This window comes from Psittacula echo (assembly GCF_963264785.1).
Source record: "Psittacula echo genome assembly, chromosome: 4".
NCBI lineage: Eukaryota > Metazoa > Chordata > Aves > Psittaciformes > Psittacidae > Psittacula > Psittacula echo.
Window position 1 is genome coordinate 41,945,403 of NC_137738.1, and position 26,033 is coordinate 41,971,435.

The 26,033-nt window shown below is 41.3% G+C and overlaps 1 protein-coding gene across 2 annotated transcripts in view; it reads right to left on the reverse strand.

Annotated features, from left to right (window-relative positions):
* The window catches only part of CNKSR3 (CNKSR family member 3), a gene marked incomplete at both ends in the record, with an annotated part of 56,056 nt that extends 30,567 nt beyond the window's left edge, over positions 1–25,489 (reverse strand). For both annotated transcript variants that reach the window (XM_080615776.1, XM_080615775.1), the window contains one exon: positions 25,438–25,489. In XM_080615776.1, the coding sequence (XP_080471902.1) occupies positions 25,438–25,489 (52 nt within the window). The remainder of the gene's footprint in view (positions 1–25,437) is intronic.
* Between the last annotated feature and the right edge of the window lie 544 nt (positions 25,490–26,033).

Sequence of the window (26,033 nt, forward strand, 5' to 3'; positions counted from 1 at the left end):
AAGGAAAAGAAAGGAGAGATAAACAGGGCAAGGAACTGAGGAAGGAACATTTAAAGGGAACTGGAAGGTGACAGGGATCATTTTCCTTTAGTTCAGGAACTTGAACAGAGTCTCAGGTTAGCTTGTGAAACACCAAAGCTGTCGTGAGGAAGCAGGAGGAGCACAAGCCAGAAGAAGAAGAACTCAGAAGAAGAACTCAGAAGAACTGTACAGAAGAATAACTCACAACTATAAGACCTCTTTCACATAGCACTACCATGGGGATCATCACTCACTGTCTCAATGAAATATAGCCTTATTTTATGAATATGTACTCATCTCTTCTCTGTTGGGTGTCTCTAATAAACTGCAAGCACCTCGTGTCTCGAGGTAGCACCAAGGTTCAATTACAATCCCCATCCACTTGAGGAGCTCCCCAGGACAGCTAGCTAGGTGGGACTGCTGAAGCCTTTTTTGCCTCATCACATTAAGAAACACACATTCAAATGTTTCAAGAATCCGACCTTCCTACCTAAGAAGGTCACTCTAATTCCGGTCTCCCCTTCCGGGTCTATTCAGTTGCCACTTCTAGTCTCCAAAGACTCCTTGCACACACCAGCTTCAATGCATCCCCCTAAGCTTTGAAATATCTATTCTAGGAGAATCTTTGACATACCCTATGGTACGTGCTATTGTACCATCATTTATATGCCACATCATTTTATAACTGTTATTGCGATAGCTTCCTCCCTTCATTTCCTCCATTTATTTCAGGACTGGAAGAAATTAAACAAGAAAAAGCATGAGGGAATCAAGGCAGCAAATGAACACTAAAAAGAAAACGGTACTTCATAAGTGGGTGAACCAGCACCTAAGAAAGCAAATTAAAGGGGAAAAGGGTCTGCAAGACAGCTGTGAAAAGCTGAAGCATTTCCATCAGACAGGTACAGAGTGAAAATGAAGAAAATGAAAAGTTCAAGGAGAAAAAAAAAAAACTCATGCAGTTTTCTTTAATACACAATGCAGTGGGAAGGTAGCTCTATTGTAACACCACAGATGCCATTCTTCTCCTGCAATATTACAGACATAGCCAGGAATTTAAAAATCCTTTAAAAAGATGATAAAAATAAATTTAGAACAGTCAGTGGAAGCTTAATTCAGTAATAATTTGAGCCTAGGTAAGAACTGACTTTCTAGGACCCACATGCCTGAATGTTTTTTAGCTATTATGGCTGATTTAGCATTTATCTTTCTACAAGTTATCAAAACAAAAGTTTAGTTATCAGGTGGTTTGAGCCATACGTAGGGGCCGGAAAAGAGCTCAAGTTTGCCAAGAGCTTACCTTGCCAAGAGAAAATAAAAGCTTTTAAGAAATCTTTGAATTACTGTAAAACAACCTTCCTCGTTCAATTCTTTAATCCAAGTGGTTTCACAATCACTCATAACAGTGCCACCATCTAAAGTATCAATCATTAAAAAACCAAAAAAACCCCACAGAATTGAAGGGCAAGAGCTGCTTATTAACAGCACAAACATTTCCTGCATGAACCAGCTTATTTATAAAACAAATTCTCACGTAATCAATTGTGAGCAACTCCTTGCTTTTCTGTTTAATCATCTGCATCCTACCCAATCGGGCACAACCTGTTGCCTCACCAGGCATTAGGTCTAGTTTTGCTGAAGACAGGCATTGCCTAGAACTGCCAGAATGGTACAAGTTTCTTGTCTGTCCCCCAGTTCATACACGAATGGAGCCATAAAAATTGCTGGCCTCTGCTTGCCATCAGGGATGCAAAGGGCAGATCCCTCATGAAGGCCACAGCAGGACAGAGGGAAAAGGGCAAAGCTTTCAACTTTGATAATAAGTGCTTTACTGTCCCCTCTGACTGACAGTTGCACAGAAAGCTTTTTGCAACATGTTCCTATTTTCAGTATTTCCAACTAACATATTTAGCCTGGAAAAACAGACTACATACACATGCATTCACACTACCTCAAAAGAAATCAATTCATTCCATTCAAATCCACCCATAAATCTCTTAGATCCTTTTGAACGCAAAACTGAAAGCTTTGCCTTGTAATAAAAGAACTGGTGGGTAAATTTGGGCTGTAAACCATCCTGACCAGAGGGCTATGGAAACTGTGTTTAACCTATTGTTGCTCCATATAGATGCAATCTCAGACTGACAGGCCTTATGCTGTGCTGTACTTTTTACCAGTCCTCCCTACAAAGCTATTTAGACCATTCCAACAGTACCCATTATCATGCTCCAAGACCGTAAATTTGAGGACAGCTATAAGCTTCAACACTTTACAGGGTCAATCATGAAGTATGTTAAGAAAGAATCAAAATCGTTTTCGGCCACACATTTGCTGAACCCTTCCAAGAACTCCAGCACGTTTGCAAGGCAAGACCTCTCTCTAGAGAAGCCAGAAAAACCCACTCAGATTTCCCTCACATAATATTTTCAGGAGACTAAGCAGACATGGAGTAAGAGAAGAGTCTTTACAGAAAAAGAGAGACTACAGGGAGGAGGAAGACACAATGAAGGCCTACAAAGCCAGAAGCAGCACAGAAAAACAGAAAGAACACTGACTGTACATCATCTCTTTGAATAAAGGAATTAGGGAGAGCCAATGAAGCTAGCATATAACAGGCCCAAACAAGCAACAGAAGAGTGATTCTTCACATTTCTCACACTGCAGTATGCAACAAATGTTCAACATCTATAGGGGTTCAGGGGAAGGTTCATGAAAGACAATGTCACAGAAGTCATGTCTGACTGAAATAAACAGAAATGGCTGAAGGGTTGAGGAAGCCTACAGAAGGAAACAAACAATATGTCATCTTTCCTACAATCCTCCTTAACACATCCCTTTTCGGCAAACATTCAGGATGGGATACTCAGGTAGACAGCACAGGACACATGATTTCCACAGCTGTGCCATACACAGCACCAAAACATATATGGCAACTCCCTTTTAATTACTTTTATCCTAAGACTTCAGAAAATTATTACCTCTTTGCTATTCAAGGCTACTAGTGGTGTTGGTATTCACCGTAATAGTGACACAAAATTTTTCCCCAAATGCAAAAATTCTATACAGATAAATAGAAGGTGGTGGGTGGGGGGTGAAGGAAAAGGTTTAACACTAATACTGAATTGTGATATCAATATACACCAAAGCTATAACCAAAGTTCTAGCAATACTAGGAAATAGATCACAATGAATCATACAGCTGCTCTTACGGGTTGTAATCAGCTTGAGATATTAACAGTGAGTGGGAAATTACAAGAGAGTTAATTTAGAAATTGTACCTTCCGTTGACAATGAGTGAACTTACATCAGGACTGCAAAATAACTCATGACTGAATGGCAGCATACAATAAACTGAAATAAAAGCAATCTATAATAAATGAAATATTAAATGGTATTTCATTCCAAAAGCTTTTCGGCCAGAACTCAAAGTTGAGTTTTCTTTCTTTTTCACAACCCTTTCTCAGGGAACTCTTAAAAAAAAAAAAAAAAAAAAAAAAAAAAAAAAAAACACCAAAAACGTTGGGGGAAGGGAAACCTATTTCTACTATTTTCTATAGGGGGCTTCTTATTATGACATAGCTGTAAGGCTTCAAATTAAAGGCAAAATTAAAACCTAATGCTTTAGAAATTGAAAAGTGAGTTGTGCTGGCATTTCTAGAGGGAGGAAAAAAGCCCAAACAGAACCACCACCAGAAGAGGACTGATGACCAGAGACATATAAGGGACAGAAAAAATAAAATTGATTCACATAGTTTTTCCTTGCCAACTTTTATGTACATTCTCTGCCTGCATCAAGGATTAAGCTCCATGTCATGAAGCAGCTTCACAAAATACAACACTTGATTCTTAAAAGAGAAAACCAAAGCACAACTGCATCACTCACTGACCACCTACGTTTGGCAAGAGCAATCTTTCTATACTTCAACAGATTTTGTTTGGCAAACTAAATAAGTGAGATGGAAGCAGAGCATATCCATATGTTCTCTGCAGATAGACCTGGCACTGTAAGTTTCAACAGAACATGTGATAAAGCCAACATTCAGCAAATGTATGCTAAACACATTAAAATAGAGAACACACCTGCCTGGGGCAGACAAGCCCAAACAGCTTCCCAGCCAATACCACAAGATGTCTTCAGGGACACTGCTGACAATATCCTCCCTGACTTCACAATAAAAACAATATCCTACTTGTGGCAAGATGCAACTCACGTTCATCCCCTGGGTATACTGCAGCATGAGCAAGGCAACACGAACCTATGTTGCAGCTGTAATGAGGCACTTATTTAATCAACATTTATTGCTCAAGTAGCACCCAGCAACTACTATAAACTCCAAATTGAAACAAGAAAACATCTCTTTGCCCAGTATAGTAATACATGCAAAGGTGTGCCTATTTGGTTGGTTGTATTTAAAATAGCTATAATTAAATGGATTTAGAATGGCTCTCCACTGCCACAGAAGCACTTCCAGCAAGTATGACCCAGACCTTGTTATTCTTCGTCACTGTAAGTTTTTGCTATTATATCTAAATTATTTTAAAGCCACGCAGCCTGACACTGCATATTGTAGTAGACTACTGCAATGTCAGAAATATTTACACTCAATTGCTACTAAAAAGGATTGTTCTTGAACTAAGTCTCTCAAACTCTTTTGACAGCCACTGCGTCCAGTGAACATACATTCATGTTTGTCACAACCTAACAAAATCATTTTGCTAGTGAAGATATGACTGACAATATCAGCAAATACAGAGCTTTTAGTACAGTAGAAAAGTAATCATTCAGTGCAATTTTAAAGTCACATGCATGCATTAGGGGATGCAAGAAAGACGATCAAATGGCTGTGGTGAGAAATTCTTTGAAACGTCTAAAAACACTGACAGCTCTTTCCTACACCCTTAAAAATTCTCTTCTGTCTCCTTTTGTTGCTTGCAACTGATCTCAATGACTAACCAAAAGGTGTTGCTTAAACAGGGCAGCAACAGAAGTTACTTCATTATACCAGCATAGAGTGGCTTCATTAACTTCACTCAAGCAATGAGTGTAGAACTGTTCCATATACACCAGGATAAATTAGTGTGTTCTCCAGGCTGTTAGTGACAAAGCATCATTGTCACATACTGTGTCAAAACCAATAATGAGTTTTTACTGAAGTTTCAGTGTGCAGACTCAGTTCCATCCTGGGCTTCAAAACCTCACTCCTCTTGAATGCTCAGAAGTTGTTTCCCAATGCACATGGGCTCAAAGAACCACTAGCTCCTTCTCCAGCAGGAAACAAAAGCAAGTGGTAAAATCATAAATGGAGAAAAACAGATGATTCCAGGATTCCTTTTTCTCACCGCACTGAGGCTTTTTCTTCATACTAAATACATTTTAAGACATGCTGGCCAATACGTTTCAAATTATCCTCAAACAGGATTTTGCAACTTCTGTGGTCAAGGTAGGTCTGCTTTTCTCTCCCTCTGAAAAACTAGTTTGTTCTAATGATGTAAGTAACAGTTTTGCCTAGGCGCAGTATAATTTTGGCAGGAATGAAAGCAGAGCCACTGAAAGCTGCAGCTGAGAAAGACATACAGACAAGACCTTTGTCCCTCACAGTGTACAGTGCTGGGCTTTGTAAGAAATCAATCCACCTCACCATATGCCCTCTCCTGTACAGAGCACATGGGGTGACTACCTTGGAAACAAACCAGTCATGGGCATATCACAGACTTTGTCTCTTCTGCAGCTAGGTGGCAAGAAGATCTGAGGCAGAAGAGCGAATGCCATTTCATCTTCAGGCTGATCCAACATCCTGACTCACTCTCTCAGTAAGGAAAGGCACAAGCAGGAAGACAACATGACCTTAGAATGTTTACTTCCTTAGATCCCATATGGCATAGAGAGACGCATAATTGGTTACTGCCAATGCACTTTTATCCAAAACTGAGGTAAAATGAATTTGTTCCAGCCACTTAACATCTTGACAGGAGAAGGCAAGCTGCAGAATTGCCTGTGACCCAGCCACTGCAATAGGACATTTATAATCTCAACAGCAGCAGCAGCTTCAGCTAGTATAGCGGGCTGTAAATTGGGAAAACGTGTAGGGAGGACACAACCTGGTCTGCCACCTTTGCGGAATTGCTGCAAAGGACTAGGGCAGAAAGTTGCAGAGGGATAGGAGATGAACGGCAGGACAGCAGGAAGTGGCACAACTATGGCCAGCAGAGGTCACCTATCAGAAACATGACTTGTATTTAGTGAGACCCCCATGCTATTCCTCACGGGACTGGCTGCAGACCCAACTTACAGAAAGGTGTATTTCCTCACACCCATTAAACAGCTCCAAAGAGAAGCCTGAAAGATATCTAATTTCTGCTACTAACAGACGCAGATGTTTTCACTAAATCAATGCAACCACAGAGGAATACATTTCCCAGAATTTTCCAACTCACAAAACCATGCTGAATTTGCTGGGTGGTTTCTTTTTTATACCACTATTCTAGCACAGTCATTTTACAGGAGAACTTCTACCCAAAACATGCCTTTAAAACACTTCACCATTTTGCTTACGGAAGTATAATAGAACTGAACCTAAAATAGTCTTAATGCTAGCTGTGGTGTCATCCACAAGACTTCAAGAACCAGACTTTTTTTTTTTAATGAAAAAAATTAATTTTGTTTTATTGTTCATGTGAAATGCATATTACAGCTTAATCCATAGCAGGAATATGGAATCATTTAAGCCTCATGAGGCAAAAACTCTGGAAGCTGCGGAAATTACAGAATTAGGACACAATCTATAAGTTACATACAGATGAAGACCACCTCTCTAGTGTCATTCTTCCCATCATCCACCCTACTTCTCACTCCAGCGTCCCTGAACCCCCTTCTCTCTCACCTCCACCATACTACTGCCCCCTTGCCAGAAAACCTTCCAGGTCCTATCTACAGCAAAAGGGTTGACAGAGAGCCAAAACAGAGGTGATGAGGGGCCCCCTCAAGTGCCCTGGCTATGTCTGAGTATCTTCTGGGACTCACACCAGTGCACCAGAGAAACACTGCAAACCACAGCCTAGATAAGCTTTGTAGTGGACCAACACAGACCACTCTCAAGGCACTAGTGCACAGCCTGGCAGCAAATGACACCATACAAGGAACAGGATATGGTAAATACACAATCTAGGTGCCATTTAGGAGGAGCCAGTGTTGCAGGGCTGTATTTGGAACCATGAACTTAATGAATACAAGAAGGCACTTCAATGACTTATGGGATGTTGGACAAGAGGCAGTGTATGCCACAAAACAGAGGACAGTGACAGTGGTGTAGGATGGATGCTAACACAGCTGCTTACACAGCTGGCATATTAATGCACAGTCCTACAAGGTATAGGTGAGAATTCTATTTGCCTCTGAAAGTACTGGGCCAGGGAGAGGGAGGAGGGAGAAGATGGGACATAGATGGAGAAGGTCTCTGCACTATTAGTACTTGACCTAACAATGAAATCCCTCCCGCAAGACACTTCTCTCTCTGTATCCCAGTACAAAATATTCAAAACTCACCAAGTGCATATACTGCCCAAGCTTTCAAAACTGGCTTATGCTGTGTCACAAGAGTGTCCAAGGTTGCTAGTCAGACTGGTCTTCTGGGTCCCAGGTGTTATTACCATCAGTCATTTTGTATAATATTGCTTAAAGTGAAACAACATTTCACTTCTTACTCAGGAGTAGGTCCTTTGGCAGGTTTCACCCCACCCTTCATCTCCTTGCTCCAGTTTTCCAAGCAGCAGGCATATGAAGTTAAACTTGCCAACAGGCAGCTCCCCATCACTGTACTTTACTAGCTCACCTAACTTCACTATTACTATAAAGTAGTTCACAGCCAAATTTAAAAACAATTTGCACAGCAGCACCAGACATGTGAGCACTCCTGGACAATTTAATAAGGCATTCCCCTTATAAAGTCTTGTAATTTCCATTGTAATGTTAATGTATTCAGAGTAATACACAATTTACATCAGCTCCATTGCAACGGTGAAACTGCAAGTTGTCAAAAATTCAAAGCTGTCTGAACAAGGAAATATTTCTGCTTCAGAGAGTTAGTCTCAGTAAAATACAGCCACCTGTATTTCCACCAGTATTATCTTTTGCCTACTGACACTTCAAAGCAATGCTTCTTCAGTTCGTTATTCTCATACATTTAACACTCCTCTGACTATACATAAAAATACCAGTGATGCCCTGCAAACAGTTTTTCCTTATGCTGAGTTTTTTCTATGTTACTATCCATTCTTTATTTTTGAAATAAAGAAAGTGATAACCTAGCCATTTAGCAGCCCTACTTCTATAAAAGTATAAGGTGGACAATATCCCCTTAAGGCTTTAAGTTTTGTATTTGCAAAACAGATGCACGAAGGGATGAAAATCCTATAAATGGTTTGCATTCTTAATGTCTGACACAATTTAGTCCTTGGGGAGCATGTGCTGCTTGTCTACGTGTGTGTATGCGGGAGATTGCATACAATCTTTTACAATGGGGCCCTGAACCTGTAACAGTACTTTAAGCACCAAAAATAACTTACAGTCCTGCTGCTGTATTAAGAGCAGTGATCAAAATGTCACCTATTAAACTTTTGCATCACTATAATAGGGTTGTTTTTCCTCACTCTTCTTGGTTGCTTTCTATAAATCAATAAACCCTATAGATACTTCTTGCACTCTTATGTTGATTCAGAGCATATTGCAGTAGAGCCTGCTTTAGCTACCCCAAGTACATAATCAGAAGGATATGGCTGTTCAGTTGGACAACAACAGGAGACACCTGTTAACAATAAAATCTTACAGACAAAACTCTCCAACATAATGTCACTAGCCTTGGTTATGAAGACACACTAGAGAAACTGCAAGAGCAGAAGAGGGATGACTGCACTTATTGTTAACATAGTAGTTTATCACAAAGAATTAACTCGATCCAGAAGTCTCTGAAACAGGATAGAAACAAACAGATGCAAATACTGTCCTAAAATCCATGGGTGCAATCATTTTTGCACCTATTTATATCAAATATGACCCCCTCCCCAATGGCTATTTCCAGGGTGATTTGCACATTCATTTCTTACTTTTCTTCTACTTACTGCTCCTCTATTTACTTGTCAAATAGCACTAAATTTTTAAAACCTCAAGCATCCTGTTGGTGTTCAGAGGTTTTATGCTGTTCACTACCAGCTATTACAAATTTTAGTGTTTCTTGCAAATCAGTACAAACAGTAGAAATAATGAAAAAGTAATAAATGCAAAGTTTCATGTGAAACTGAGTGATTTATATCACTAACTTGAAGAGAAGAATGGGGTAGAAAGAAGAACTAAGTTATATTTCATAAGCACTGTAAAACACTCAAAGCTTTGCTGGTCCTTGAAATCCAAATTTGGAAGAAGCCTAGCCACTTTATTCTAACACATACCTATCTTGTCTTCAACGTAACTGTCCAGTGGAAAGCTGAAACATGATAATCCACTCCTCTTCTCCTGATCCTTTAAAGGAGTTATAATTACCGTAATCACAGAATGGACTTACTAGAGCCATTAATTCAAAACATGCAAAAGGTTACAAAATTTCTGTTAAAAATACTTTTTTTTCCTCTCTCCCCCCTCTCCCTTTCCCATCTTTAAAAGTTGCACCATTTTTGTAAAAGTGCTTCTCATGGGTATAAAGGCTGTACAAAGCTGAAAAGCATGGAAACCTAGAAGCAGTTTGCCTACTAAAAAAAAAAGATATTACATTCAATCCAGAAATATCATAAGTTTTATTTAAAAACAATTTTAAATAAGTTTTTTTTTAATTTAAATTTAAATAAGTTTTACTTAAAAACAATTATAATTACAAAAACTAATACGTGTTATTAGTTTGTTTTGACCAAATTAAAACTGCCTGAACAGCCTCTCTCCTGGATGCATACTTTATCTCAAGTATTAGAGTCCGATTTCCAAGCCACCTACCTAAAGAGAGCAAATACTCTCTTGAAGCTAGAGCTTATTTCAACAGCTTGGACTTCTGCAAGTTGAGGTGCCACATGGTTAATACTGTGTAGCAGTCTCCAGCTAGTGATCAAATTTTCAGACTTCCAAATCATGTCAAATTGCTTTTTGTGCCCAAGGACATGTAAATTCAGAAGTAGTACTCAGTGTGCTATTTTGTAAGTGGAGAAAGAACATGCAACCAGACTGATCTTCTTCAACCCCTGAAATACTCCTGTTTGTTAATTATGCAGTGATGGCCTTTTAAGATGGTGATTTATGTAAGCCTGTTTGATCACTATTCATCTTTGTTCTTCACTTACAGGCACTGTAGTGACCTTATTTACACCCAAGTTAATCATTAGGTCTTACAGAAGGTGAGGAATAGCAGGGGAGGGCAAAGGGTGGGGAGAGAGAGAGAAAGGAGGGTGATTTTATAAGTTATCAGAACAGCAGCAAAGAAACAGTATCTCACACAAATATTTTTTCATTATGCAGACATGGCTTCAGGTTCCCAGTCAAGAGACTGCTACCGAGAGGATGGCACCAGCCACATGTGCTCTCTACAAGGCCTCCAGAAAAAGCCACCAACTCCAGCAATGCCCTCTCCACAAGTAATGGAGATCCCTCAGCAGAATGCTGTGAAGTACACACTTATTTCCAAACTGTCACCACAAAGGCTACCAGGTGCTCCTGTCTTCTGCTTACCATTAGCTAGAAAAGAATGAGGGCTCCCCACACGAAGACTAATGCAATTCATCAAAACATTTACTGCTCTTCGTCACTTCCATAAGCATCTTCTTTACTGAGGAAAAAAAAAGTCCCAAATCCTCTTAAAACCTGTTATAAAACAGCCAGGAGACAGCGAGGCTGCTCCTATCCAAGTAAGACCAGTGTGACAAAACACCACCTGGGATAGAAGACCACATAACAGGAAAATACCTAGAATAAAAGGAAATATAGCCACAGGAGGAAAGATGAAGAGAAACTGCTATTGAAAATTTCAACTGAGACATTCCTCAACAGAGACCATTTAACTGACCTTCCAACAGTCACACTGCTTCAGCAAGAAACACTTTTTTTTTTTTTGCATTATTTTCCTAGCTGTGTTTATTTCAAATTGACAGAAGTAGCAGTATCTCAAAGGCAAGCAATACACAGATGAGCATTGTAGTCCCACAACAAACAGGGTAACATGAAAGCCTTCTTATCCACAAAGTTAGTCTCTCTGGACATTCCATTCCACTCATGTGAATTAAGACAGATATTTCTTCCCCTGTCCTCCCTCCCACCCCCTACATTTTTAATTTTAATAGATATAAAACTGTCATCAACATCTTGGTCTGCAGACACTAAACTTCAACTACTGCTTCCCCCTCTCATGCACACATGCTGAAAGATGCTGGAATGAAAGCCACAAACTAAAACCATGCATTTACCTGCAGACCAGAGCTGACACCTTTTCCAAGAGGAGGAACTAGCAGGGTCTGGGGAGCTTTAGGACAGAGGGGAAGAACCAGACCCCCACGCAGCCTCACTCTACCGCCATGCTGAAACCTTCAGCAAGGGAAGCCTTTAGAGACAACTGTATAGCAAAACTCCCTGGCAAAGCAAAAATCCAACCTAAAAAACAACCAACCTATTCCACTCAAAGACAAAAATCTAAACGTCAGCCCACTTTAACCAGAGCTGGACTCCCATCAGCCCACACATCCCATCACCAAGCCTGTGCACATCTGGTTTCCTGTTGCTAACAACTTCTTTACAATTCTCTTCCAAAGGAAAAAAATGGAAGTATAAGCACAGAACTCCATCATATGCAATATGAATATTAATCACAGTAATTACACATGGAGTAAGGCAACACAAAAGCATTGTCCCCTTTGAAGCATTCTCAACTAATTTGGCTGCCACCATGGTTTATCAACTTTAATAGGTTAGGTCCCTTCCATGAGGAAAACAGCTGAACATCTTTGCAGTGACACTTTCATGCTCTTTATCAAGTGGAGGGGAACAAATAATAATAATAATAACAATAAATAAAAAAGAAGCCTTTGCTGGCCCTAAAAATGAGTACTATCCTTCAACAAACAGGTCAAGCACAAAGTCATTTTGTTTTCTAAAAGCTCAGTTATACTATATCCTACATTACTTGTTTGTGTCTCTAGCACATGAAGACATGAAGCTTGTGTGCCTGACAACTTTATGTGGTTAATACAGTGCAACAACCCCCCACCCTAGGGCCTTCATCTCAAACATGCAATTAAGAGCTTGCCTTTTAAAAGTTTCAAGGTTTTTGTGGTTGAAGGAGTAGTTCATTAGTCACAAGAGCTCCTTTTCTTGAACTCTGATAATTAACACTCTGATGCCTGTTCCCACAGTGGAAACAAGAAGCAACATTACAAAACTGCCCTCCTCTTGGCTCCCAAGAAGAAATGGGGTGATCCCTTTAATTTGGTTTGGCTGCCTTCTCACATCACCATGTGGAACTGTTTTGGCTGATTGCAGCAAGGTACATTACTCACATCTGCCTCTCCTTTGTATATGCACCCTTGCTAACACTGTGATTACTGTTACACCCATGATCTAGTCAAGGAGCAGTTTGCTGTAAGGCAACAGCTGATGTAGTTGCCAGATAGTCAGCCTTTTAGATGACAACCTCCTACACTATTTCGAAACATTTGTGCCTAGCACCTTACAGTCACCAGGGAGGTGTAAATACAGGCACATGAGAATCAGTGGCCATCAGCACCTGCTAATCACATCAATATGTCACAGCAAGTTGAATGACATTAGCAGAAAAATGCTGACGGTGCATACCTCCTCTTTCCATCACGGACAGATCCCATAGGATCACTAGTGAATTCTCCTATGCGATGCTGTCATTACTTGGATGCACACATTACTTCAGGTTTAAAATCCCAACAGCATTTACATCAGGAATTCTAGATTCGCTAAAGTTTTCATTTGCATTGTTTTAAATAGCACATCTCACTGCTTCCTTCCATGAGCCATGTGTGTTCTACACACGGACCCTAAAAACCAGAAAACAAAAATCGCAACCCCTGTCTAAAGGGAGCTTGAAACAGAGATGAACATAAGAGGAAGAATGACACTCCATCCCATGAGACAGGCAACTACTTCACTGAACTAGACATCACCCTTCACCTGCAAAAGGCTCAGAAGCTTGATGCCATCACAGCTGACAGCTTTGAGGAGAGCTTCACAGCCCTGTAAGAAGGATTAGAAAGCTTAAAAGGTGTTCATGTAAAGCCATTGGGTTCCCAGCAACAGATGAGGGAAGATGTGCAGAAGGCCTGGCCACAAAGACCTTTGAAACCAAATTCAGCCAGCATACATTCAAAGCAATACAGGTGGCTGCAAAGAGAGGGGAAGAAAAGACTGATACAGTCAGCTCACCTAGCTAGAAAAAAAAAGAAAACCACACACAAATACTTTGCAGCACTAAAACTTGCTGATAGTGTTGTCCCAGAGACCTGCCTTGAAGCATCAAACACAATAGGCATTTTAAAGCATATTGCTGAAGCATCTCAGCTCTCTTTGAACAGGCCCTGTCAAAAAAAACAAGGTTTATTAACTGAGCAGTCAATCACCAAATGTCTCAGCTTCCCCATATTTTTGCAATTGTTTTAAACATCTAAAGCAATTGCTTCAGCTAGCTGCCTGACACATTTTTATTGCTCCGCATCATCTTACAGTCCTAGTTAGGTGTGCAGTGATGATGCTACTTCCTAAAATAGCAGAGACCTCATCACAGTTCAAGTGCAACACCCCAACTGTCAGAAAGCCAAAGGCATAGGATCAGTGGTGGCAAGCTGACTGAGGGCTCTGAATCATACACATCCAAAATACCACCAACCTGACCAGAAGCCCTACCTCCTTCCAAGATGTAAAGTGGATCAAGGAGGGCAGGAAAAAACCTTATGCTTATCTCAGCCATTCTATCTGACATCCTCACACAATACTTTTTGTGATTATGAAGAGGCAAAAGCATGAGCAGATATTCCACTCTCTGCATAGGGTGGTGACAAGATATTTCTGATCTTTTGCTGAAGCTCCAAACAAGTCTTCTTGACACTCTTAAGGCACAGCAAAACACCACCAAATATTTGTACAGAAGTCAGTCAATTCAGCTGATGGCTATTTGCTTCTTTCTCTCCACATTTCAGCTAAATTGGGTTTGGAGGGTTTTTGAAAGATCTGTTACAGAATACATCTTTATTGGTGGAGCTTCCAGGTAAATGCGTAATTCCTAGGTGCCAGAAGCATCTCTAGGGAGGGCCCTTGCATATGCGGCTAGCAAAGCTGCCAGGAAGCTGCTGCAGGCAGAATGGAAAATGGTTAAAATCTTAATAGGAAAGTAGTTTTAAAAGTTAACAGATTTTTGAAAACACCCAATGACAGGGAGGAATATTCAAGAGCAAAATATAATTCAGTAGAGCCACATGAGATAATTAAAGTTTCCAACTATCACTTCAACACACTCTTAACCCTTGGAAAATTGAAGATGATGCTGGACAATAAATTTACATGCATTATACTCAATTACACATAGGTTAGAAACCACACAATCCATTCAGCGTTTCTCAGCAGTCAAGACATGTTAATTTGAGAAAAACCTGTAAGTGTACATACAAGCTGACCATCTGAGAGATGAGTATTTCTGTGAATGACAGCCCAGCAAAAGTCTCCAGGTGTGCATAGCACAGGACTGGCTATGACTGTTGGGAGCTGGAATTCCTCTCCAAGTATACAACCCTGAGAAGCCAGTACTAACCTTACTACACTACAAGCTGACGCACAGTGTTGCTAGTGGTACTACGGCCACATCCCTGTGTTCAATTGTCAATTGCCTTGTTTCAAGAAACTGGTTTCCCACCATGGATAGCACCATAAGACTGGACGATTATCTGCTGTAAAAAGGATCCAAACAAGTCCCAGAAGGCTGTTCCAAGTGTTTCTAAGTGTATCACAAAGATCCAAAAAGTATCAGCTATTCCTGATTCAAATATACTTGTTACATGATACCTTTTCATGCAATAAGCTGCGGTGCTGCTAATCTTTCTACAGAGCTTTACAAGGTAGCACAGAAGAGGTCGGTTATTATAATGCTTGCATCTGTTATTACCCTCGCATGCAATATTTTAAGAACTGTGACTTGAAATACACCAGATTTTTCACCAGATGCTGAATAGCACAAGATACAGTTACAGCTCTCCCACATACAGATCACACCAATTGACAAGAGTCAACAACTCTTGCACATCAGATGCCTATTGACTGGTAGCATTGCAACAATGTTAAATGCAGCCATGCTCTACTTTAAGCAAGCACACACTTTTAAATGAGCATGCCCCCGCATTTGTCATTATGACTTGCTGCACCCCAGCAGTTCTCAGGTGACCAATACAGAAAGGAGAAAACGTCAGTGCAACCCTGAACCAGGGCCTGCAAGTTTCCTTCCTCTGCTGCAAACATCATGGGATGGAACTGGTTGGTAACTGACATGCTTGAACTCCCACGATACTCAATAGTGGGATACTCAGTACTCAACGGAGACCAGAGCATGATTCAACTTGCCCTGAAACAGACACCGAGTAAAAGATCTTCTGAGCCACTCTCTAGGCTTCAGGGACTATAACAGGAATATACACATCTAAATTAATCATGTCTTAATCCTGACTTGAATACCACCCACTGTATGACCAGAGGCAAATCACTTAGTTTCACCATATGCTCCACAATGCAGAGCCATGAATGGATACTTGAAGTAGCCCAGACAGACATTTCAGTTTATAAGCAATATAACTACATTAGGGAACAAAAATTATAGGATCACAGAATGGTTAGGGTCAGAAAATAGCCAAGACAATTATGCTAATGCTGTTTCTACTACATAAATAACCTACTTCAGAGGTTAGTTGGACCTGCACTATGTAAGGTAGGCACACCCCAAGTTCTTCACAGTGTTAACTCCCTATCTTTAAAATGAAAACAACAGCAAATTCCTATTGAGAAGGGTGCTAAAAGAACCAAGACTGGAAAGCACCAGGGACACTGTAATAATGACGCATTAAGGTTAAATCAAGGAGGGAACTGCACCAAAAGAACATTCCAACATCCTCCATAGACTTTGTTTTTCAAGGCTCTACTCCAATAATCTTCTCTTGATACTTTTAAAGTCTGAATCAGAAGGTCCACAACTTGACAGAATCCTACTGGCCAGTATCAGGCTGGTACACATACCCTGATAAAGTAAGCAGCAAAACATTTAAGAAGCTCTGATGACTATCTTAAGAGCAACCATAAAAACCAGATCCTTCACTGCCAGCGAGTATCTGCTATGGAAGCACAGCATCCATCTCAGTCCATTTTAATGCTCCAGATTTGCACTTCTGCATCAAACCCACACCCACTCTCCCAAATAAGCAGTGAATCTCATCCTCAGTCAAATGCCAACATTAGATGTTTCTCCAACATTATTGTTAAATCCTAATCATAACTGAAGGCAAACCATGTTCTTAACTTCTTTTTTTTTTTTTTTTTTATGAATGCAGTGATGTCTAACACATTGATCTAATATACAACCAAAAAACAGCAAGAAAGAAAAATGTTATGGGAAGTTTGATTTCCAGACTCTTGTTTTGATCACATACAGATTTATCTATCTAGTGTTATCGTCTGAAGTAGTGTTAACTATGTGTAGTTAAAGATGAAGGATTGTTTTTAAATACAAGAAAATATGATGCTTTTATGTTTACACAAGGATTACATTTCACAAGACGTATAATATTACATCCTCTGGTGAGTACTGCCTACATCCAAACACTACACGGAATGCTACAAATTTTAAAGAAAAAAACCGATACAAGCACACAGAAATTACAGCATATTTATCTTTTGTCTCCTCTTTCTTCCAAAGTTTCCGTTACAGCTTGCACTAGGAATGCCAACAATTACTGAGTTTCATGTTTTGCCATAATCCTTTTAAAATTCTGTTTGATGAAGCTAACAGCATACTAACAGCAAGACTCCTGCACCTTGCGAAGGATGGGCGAGTGAAGCAGTGAATACACATCAGCACTAGAACTGCTCAGGGGAGAAAAGAAAGAAAAAAGAGAACATACACATACACCCAAAAAGAAAAAACACCACACACCAAAACCACTCATGTCAGGGTAGGTATTTGTATTTTGCTAGGTTCCCACTTTTCCTCTACAACACTCTCCAGGCACGTCTCCATCCCCTGGTCCCTCCTCCTTCCCTGCCCCCATCACCAACCACACATCTCAGCAGTGCAGTGCCAATACCTGTTCAGGTACAGTCTCTGCCTCCTGCAGCAGAGGGATAGCAGTCAACTCAAAATTAAATTCTCAAGGCACTGGAGTTAGGATATTGCTGTCCCAATGAAACAGACTGGTAGATTTTCATTCTTCTATTTATACGTTCACCTGTCACCAAAGGGTTGCCTTTTGGCCACCACAGCAAGAACACAGCTCTTTCACAATGCTAGGTCAGGAGAAGGAAAACAAGTAGTGCAAAGACCTGTAGCACAGAACAAAGCATCTTCAGAAAAAGCAACAGCAGTAGTATCACAACTGAAGGCAGAAATCCTCTCTCTTATTAGATAAGGCTGTTTTATAAGCTACAAAACCCAACAGAAGCCCTTAACCAGTTTGCCCCACTGGCCCACTAAACTCACTAACATATCCATAGGAGGTAACACTTTGAGCCCTTCCCTTCTCTTCTGGCTAGGAAAACATCTCTACCAGATAGATATCTTTCATTTGATGACAAAATGGGCATATTGCAGAGCTTTTCATAAAGCATTCACCCAGCAAGCTTCATTCCAGTAATACAAGACTGTGAGATAAGCTATTAATGATAAAAGGATGGCAACCTAAGCAACATTAATTTTGCAAACACAAGACAGAGACATCAGGATCATTAGCCTAGAAGTGTGTACCAACACTTGCTTTAGCAGAAAGCTTAGCCCTGGATAAGCAGCAATTAAGTTTTAAATGGAGTTCTTTCCTTTGATCAAAGAGCAAGATAAGATCATATTTATACCACAAAGCTTTGATTGCAACAGCACACCAGATGCTTTGCTTACCTACACTTAACTACCAGTACAAGAAATAGTCGAAAAAAGACTAGAGAGATTTTGTCATTACAGTGACAAAGAACAATCTTCATGTTAAAGGGTATCAAAGAAGCACATACAAGAAATTATATTAACTTGGCACTGATGCAATATTATAATTTGGCCAGATACTGAATGCATCTCTGTAGACCAAAGCTTCAGAGGTCAGTGATCTGACCTCACCAAATCAAACATAGATGCTTGGGTCTGCCCAGCATGTGTGACATTTGATAAAAATTACCTACATTTCATAATATCCTAAATATCTATTTTAACAGGTAACTAATGTTTAAATCCAGTGAAACAGATCAGCCTGATTCACTGGACCTCCCGCAGACCGCCCAAGCTGTGAAATGTTATTGCTTGTACCCTGAAAAAATGGGGACAGGCATATGGAAACCCACAGGCAATTTCCTTGTGCAAAGGAAGCTTGGCCCAGGGATCTGAATAATAGCCACAGACTACAGAGTCATCTCACACTGGCAAGGAGAGCCCAAATGACAAAAGGACTGTCTACTCTGCCTAACATCAGAGAGCAAACCACAGTCAAGCAGCATTTTTATTTGAATTTCTTATCTCTCACTGCAGCCCTGTGGACAAACACTAAAATCTATGAGCAATCTTGCAATCACAATAAGCTGGTTCCTGAAGAACTACCACAAACATGTGAGAGGCTGCTATAGAGGCCTCAGCTCCACTAATTCCTGTTCCGCCTTCCTTTCCTTTCTCCAGGTTAGCCTTGAAAACGTGAGTACCTCACTACCTCCTCCTTTTGACAGGGCTCACATATTTGGAGTATGTGCAGGGTAGAATGAGGAGACATTGTGGAAACACCACCCCTCTAGGGAGGTGAGACCTAACTGGTGTTATCAGAAAGCCAATATCATTACTTTTATGGAAAAAATGCAGCAGCAAAAAACTTCTTCCACTAAATTCACAGAGGCACTGTTCAGACTTACTAACATACCTTCTGTGTGATGCTTGCCTCTAAGCGAAAATCCTGTCCTAAGATGATACAGAAAAAAAAAAACCAACTGAGTAGTCTCACTACCTCTCCTGCAAACCATAACTGTCACTAGGCATCCTCTGTTTGACGTGCCTGGAAGGAGCTCATCTGTTAGACTATAATTGACACCAGGCAATCCCGAAGTTTAGATTCAAAAAAAAAAAAAATCAAAAGGAAAGAACAAACACCACCCAAAAAACCCCACATACTTTTGAATACTTGCTAACAAGCTGTATGCACGCATCCCTCATAACTGCAATTCATCTAGTAGCCTGTGTTGGATAACAGCCTTTTGTCAGGGTCTTTTACTTAAGAAACAAAACATCACGACAAATTTCAACGTGCATTTTATCTGGTGCCCTGTACTGTGTCTTCCCTTAGCTCTTGCAGTGAGCTAGAGAGAGGCATGATCCTCAGCCAAAAGGATGTACATGCTGAAAATATGGGCTCCCAGGCAGAAGTGCAAGGAAAAGAATGAACCCATAATAAGAGTTATGAGAATCTGACACACACATACAACATTTCATCTAAAGTGAGGTTTTTCCTACAAAGGTCTCCAATATCAGATACCAATGACTTCCTGTCATTCAAGGAAGGAAAAGCTTTATAAGATAGAAGGAAAAAAGCAACCAACCCACTGAGCAACCTCTGTACCTTCTACTGAGCAGTTAGAAGAAATTTCTCTTAATAAGTATAGTTGGGTAATACCAAGCAAGCATACTCGCGCTTTTAACAGTACAACCTAGGTACAGGTACTACCTAAATATACCTCATATACCTAAAATGCATTATCGGAGTTTCACTGCATTCCTCTACGAAGGCTACAATCAACTTTCCACCAACACCCATTGTGATTTTAGCATTTAAAATGTTGCTTTTCAGACATTATGCTGACAGCGTTCAACTGCTAGACTTTCTGATGTTTGGCTAAAATAGTTTGAACAGCAGCTTAACGGCAAATAAATAGAGCTGACTGTGAACACAAGAAGATCAGGGGGAAGAAAAAAATTCACAGAACCCACAAGCAGCTCAAGTGCAATGCAGCAAAAAACATGAGAACATGATCTAAACACATGAACACAGAGGCAAACTTTGGTTTATTTTTTTCATATACATTCACCGATCTTGGCAACAATGAATGAATAACTTTAAGACTGCAGTAACACAAACTCGTTGTGCAACTTTTTACTTTGTTTCAGCCCACAAATAAATAAAAATAGGTCTATTTAGTATATACAGGTTTCTCTAGTAAATCATTACGGGACAGCTATACTGAGACTTTCAGCTGAGATCTACAAAGACTGATTATTCAATGTCACTTTCTGATCTATTTAACAAATACTCTATACAACTATTTTTAGGCATCCAAGTAAATAGAGAGATTCTTCTGCAGCCCCAATTACAGGCAGCCTTCTACTCTTCTTCACTGAAATCTTTACTCTGCCTGAAGAAATAATCAGAGGGTTCTTACTGTTATTTTCCAAAAAAAAAAATTGAACAAAACATTCATTTGAGGGTACCTAAAAAGAAAAGGCTAAAGAAATAACTCCAGTGCTATGCATTACCCATCACTGTTCCTAAATTCCAGCTAGTTTGCAGCACACACAGTTAACATGAGTGACGTTGTTGAAATCTCCCTGGATAAGCAAGACAGCTCTAAAAAAAGGAAGACCAGGCTCTCACAATTAATTGCTAACTATTAATAAATTAGCATATATCCCCGTCTTCTCCCAAGCATCCCTATAAATAAATATAGTTGCCTAAAAGCTTTACTAGGAATGGAAATCTGAGTATTTCATTATATAATAGGCATAGGAGTAAGTGATATCCATGAACTACAGAGGAAGGGAATAACTATACCTGGAGTGCAGTAAAGAGGCCAAAGCAGACGCCTGATCCCCAGCTAGCTGAGCCTACAGCTACAAAGGCCAAATTGTAACAGAGCCTCACAACAACAGATCCTTCTAACCACAAGTGCATCAAACTGTCTTTACCGTTTAAAATTTGGCTTGAAGACACAACTCACATAAGTATGTGATGCCTGGGGGCAGGGGGAAGAGACAGATCAGGCTACAGCAAACAAAGAGGAGGCACATCAATGTTCTCCAATAAGACAGTGACATTTCTCACACAGGAGACTATCCCATACACAGATTTCCTCCCCCTCACATCTTTTGAGGAATGAACTTAGCTGCAGGGTTTTCAGTAGCCCGGGTTTTCTGAGACCAGAGAAGGCTCCTCCACATCACAACACTGGTAACTTCAAACTGTTGCTATGCCAGTAAATCACTTTTGTGCTAAATGTTTCTCCATTTGCACACCCCTATGGAAGTACACAGGTTCTTTCTCGCTTCTGCATCCAGGACAGCCAAAAAAACTGCAAGCCCACAAACATATACCAGCAGTGTACTGCAGATATGCTATAACTTCCATAGGCATACATCTGTCCCACAATAACCTGAACAACTCCAGGAATCCCTCGAGGGCCTCTGGGGGAATTCAGTTTCATGGGCTCACAAGGGAGTGCTGTGAGATACAGGTGACGATTTTGAGCCTGTAAGGATCTTAGCCTGCACTGGAGCAAGACCACAGGTTAACCATAGAATGATCCAAAAAAAATCTTGCCAGTGTAGTCAGGAAAACAGTGCAGGCTGTATCACTCAAAGAACATAAAACTCCACACCAGCAGAACCACAAGTCAAAACAACACAGCATCCTAGCCAAAGTACCACCTTTCATGGCTGAATATAGCTCCTAAACACTATTTCAATTTGTGCCATGCTGTAAGAGAAACCTATAACTACACCATCACTTCTTCCAGAGAGAAATCAAGGAGGTACTTATAAAAATATAAGATACAGTTTTCAAAAACTGATGCTATAGCTAAAAAGCTATTACATCCTTGGTCAAAGCTTGAGAAATGCTTCATCTGCACAGAAAACTGGTAGCAAGTAAAAGCACAACTCCTCCTCAGTAGTTTTGGTTTAGCTAGACCAACTCTTATTAGCTACATAGCCTGCTACTGTTGGTACACAGCACTCTGCCAGAAAAAACACCCTTGTTCACAAAAAATAGCAGCATTCTAGTCTGAATTAGCAAGAGAGGACAAGCAACTGCATTTTGTACCAGCTGTTGTTGGTAACAACAAACAGAGCACTTTTTATTTAAAACCTGACTACAAAAAACTAAAAACATTCACATTCAGCTTACTACTCCTTGATAGGTTCTGTTTTACATTACAGATAGATGGTATTTATAGTATTTACCTAGGAGTGAACAGCTCAAAAATCACAGAACACTCTTCGGGATAAGAGTTACCTTGTTAAAAGAGTTAGTTCAAAAGCTACTTTAAAAAAAAAAAAGAAAAAGCAAGTTCACCAAGAGTCAATAAGCCAACTCTCCAGCAGTTAGCAGCTTACTTTTGGACTTTGCTTTTGGGGGCTTGTTTCATGGAATAGAAGGGAGTTTTCACGTTTCTTGTGGCTAGGAAAGGTTATATATTTATATATATATATAGAGAGAGAGAGAGAGAGAGAGAAATCATTTTACAGTTGTTTGATTGTACAAAGATTTGTAAGGGAAAAGAAAAACCCTGGAGAAATATTCTCAGCTTTACATTGAACATTAAAATGGATTAAGTCAGACCACTTATTTCTGCCACTCTACATTTTCCAAGATGTTATTGTTGTATGATAAGCATGAATCATTATCTGCAAAACCAATCTCCCCACTGAGAACTGGCATCTCCCACCAGTTATTTATGTCATTCTTCTAGAATACATCTCCATGGCACCACAGCACTAACTACAGGCAGCAAATACCACTAGCCAAATACTTTCTCCCAGAGCTTGGCCGGTTCAGTGAAGGTCATGGTATCATCCCCTTTCTAAATGGCACGTGTAAGAAAACAAATGGCATAAGCTCTCCTCTAAACACATGTTTTACGAAATTAACCTTGAGAATTAAATATAATATTCATAAGATAAAATACAGAATGTTAGGTTTTGGTCAAACATAAAATCCAGTGATTGTGAACTACATGGTAAATAACCATTTCAGATTAAAAATAAACTATGAAACATTGTGCTAACAAAGTTGTTAGCTAGCTATTAAAGTGTCAATTTTAACGTGCAGAGATGAAAGTATAACCATAAAGAAAAAGTTTCCACATCTCATTTCTTTATTACAGTCTTGTCATGCAGGGAGTGACATAAAATGACACTGTGCACCAGAGGTCAAAAGCTTACCTAGAAACTGAAAAACAGCAGCAGAAACAAAAGTCACCAGCAGCCTTTAATTTATTCCTTTGCATTTCAAAGGACACGTGTTTGCATTAGTCAGAAGATCCACCTCCCAACAACAGCCAGCCCTCAAATTATTCTGCATAACACTAATTGAGGGTCCAGCTAAAGAGTTACCTGCTCATGGAACCTGCAAGTAAAATAAATTATGCAAGAGCGCAAGCCAAGCATGCTGAAGTATAATAAAGCCTTTTAAAATGATTAGCAGGTTTAGTCTTTAATCTGGCAAGGTAACAAACTTTCAGCGCCCAAGAGAAAAAACACAATGAGGGAAAAGCATTATATAAATATTCCACATGCCACAGCAAAAAGCTTATTTCATTGGAACAATGCACTCCTGTTTAAACCACCACCAATCAGGGAAAAGAGATCTTTCTGGGGAAGTTATTTATATGTTAACGCATAACTTCACAGCACGTTTGTGTGGAATCCTCTTCTCACAAAGGCTGCTTGGATGGTCCCTCACTGGCACAGCCCCTTCACGTACATGTTCACGCTCAGGAGGGCTGGGAGTATCCATCTCACTCTGTGTGAAAACATGAGCCTGCTTTCCAAATTTGCCTCGGTCTTGAGCCGAACTACTGCCAAGTGCTGACCACAGGCACGCAGTCTAATCAGCATTATGGTCCTGAGACAGAGTAGTAATGGCTGCTATAAGTAAGTGCCGCTTCTAATCCAGGGAAACTTTCACCTCTGAAAACATTCCTAACTTCACATTGACTTCAACTGCAGCAAAGCCTGTGAAAATACTTTATGTAACAAAAGGCAGTCACACTAAAACATAGTCCTACGAAAAAACAGAAGTACCCTTATAAAGTCATAAATCCCTCACCTAACTCATAGTGATTTCCCTTTCAATTTATTCCCGGTAGAGAGGGAACTGCAAGAGCAGTATCCCAGTGGGCACTCAGAAAACACTCACAGGGTCGAGCTGGAGTTGACAAACCTGAGGTTTAATCTGCCTTCAAAAAAACCCCGACGATACCCAACACTGCAGAGGTCTCCCATGGCAGGAACGGGGCGCCTCACGGGTGCAGCCCGTGACCCAGCGCCTGCTTTGTCCCCACCTCCTGTCTCCCACCAAAGAGGTTCCCGGAGCTGGGTGAAAGCTTCTCAAGTGCCTTCTTCGCACATCAGTCCAGCTGAAGCTTTTCACACCTCTGTCAACATCGTGAACAAACCTCGAGGCAGAGTAGGAAGTTTTGATAAGCGGGAGAGGGAGAGAAACAAGCACAGACACGAGAGATGAGGGTGGGAGGGATGGATGGACAGGCGGATGAAGGGGACACTACTCAACTCTCCGAGCGGGAGCCCTACGTTTTAATCCCATCACCGTTAAACAGGATCAAGAGTCCTTGCTTACTTGAGCTAGTTCATAGAGCTTTTGCTTAGCTTACAACATAGAAAGTTTATTCGACCAGTGAGTAGGTTTTGTTTGAAAAGCTGGAAGTAAACTCACATGGAACAACTACCTGAAGGGGATCTCTGTGTGAGCATATAGATGCGATATAAACATGCAAGCACAACAGTAGAAGGGGATCGAGCCCTGGGGAGACCCCACTGTACATATACACATATATGTGCCCCGAGCCAGCCACCCTCACACAGCCCGGTACAAAACTCACCTTCCCCTTTCCCCGTGTCCCAAAACCAAACCAAAACAAACACGACTCGGAACACGCACAAGTGCACTAGCAGGTAAGCAGATAAGTCAGGAGGGCGCGGTAAGCCGCCGCCTCCTCCCATACACCACACCGAAAGTGTCCCACGGAGCCGGGACCGGGGCCGGCACCGCCGCGACGATAGTAAAGGCCCCGCCGGCCACGCGGTCGCCCAGCCGAGGAGCCCGGCTTCGGGGAGAGGAGCGGCGGCGGCCAGCGCTACCCCGCCGGGGTCATCCTGCAGCAAGACACCGGAAAGTTCCCGCGGCGCCCACCCGGCGCTCTCTTACCTCTAGTCCAGTCCACCACTTGCTTCGGGCTCCACCGGGTCACCGGCTCCATGGTGAGCTCAACCCCGCCGGCGCCGGCACCAGCCCCCGCTGCAGAATGCAGCCGCGCTCCTCTGGACGCCGACTAGTCCCCTCTCACGCTGCCGTCCCGGCAGCACCGCTCCGGGCCGCCCCTTCCCCGGCCTGGCTCCTCCCGCCGGCAGCTGCTGGACCCGCCCCGGTGCTGCCCCGCCTCCAGGTGCTGTCCCGGGCCGGGCCCAGCGTAGACGTTACCGACGGTTCCGGGGCGGCCGCTGGGGGCTGAACCGTCCGTAAGGGCTGCGCCAGGTCGAGCCCAGCCGTGTGCTTGGTAGCAGCGCAGTAGCTGAGATCACGCTACGAGACCCCTTCTGAAAGCCACCGCTCTTGGGACGATGCCTTAGGATACGGGCGAGGGACTCTTCATCAGGGACTGTAGGGATAGGACAAGGTTGAAGGGGTTTAAACTTTAACAGGGGAAGTTCAGGTTAGACATAAAGAAGTTTTTTACTGTAAGGGTGGTGAGGCACTGGCACAGCTTGCCCAAAGATGTTGTGAATGCCCCATCCCTGGCAGTT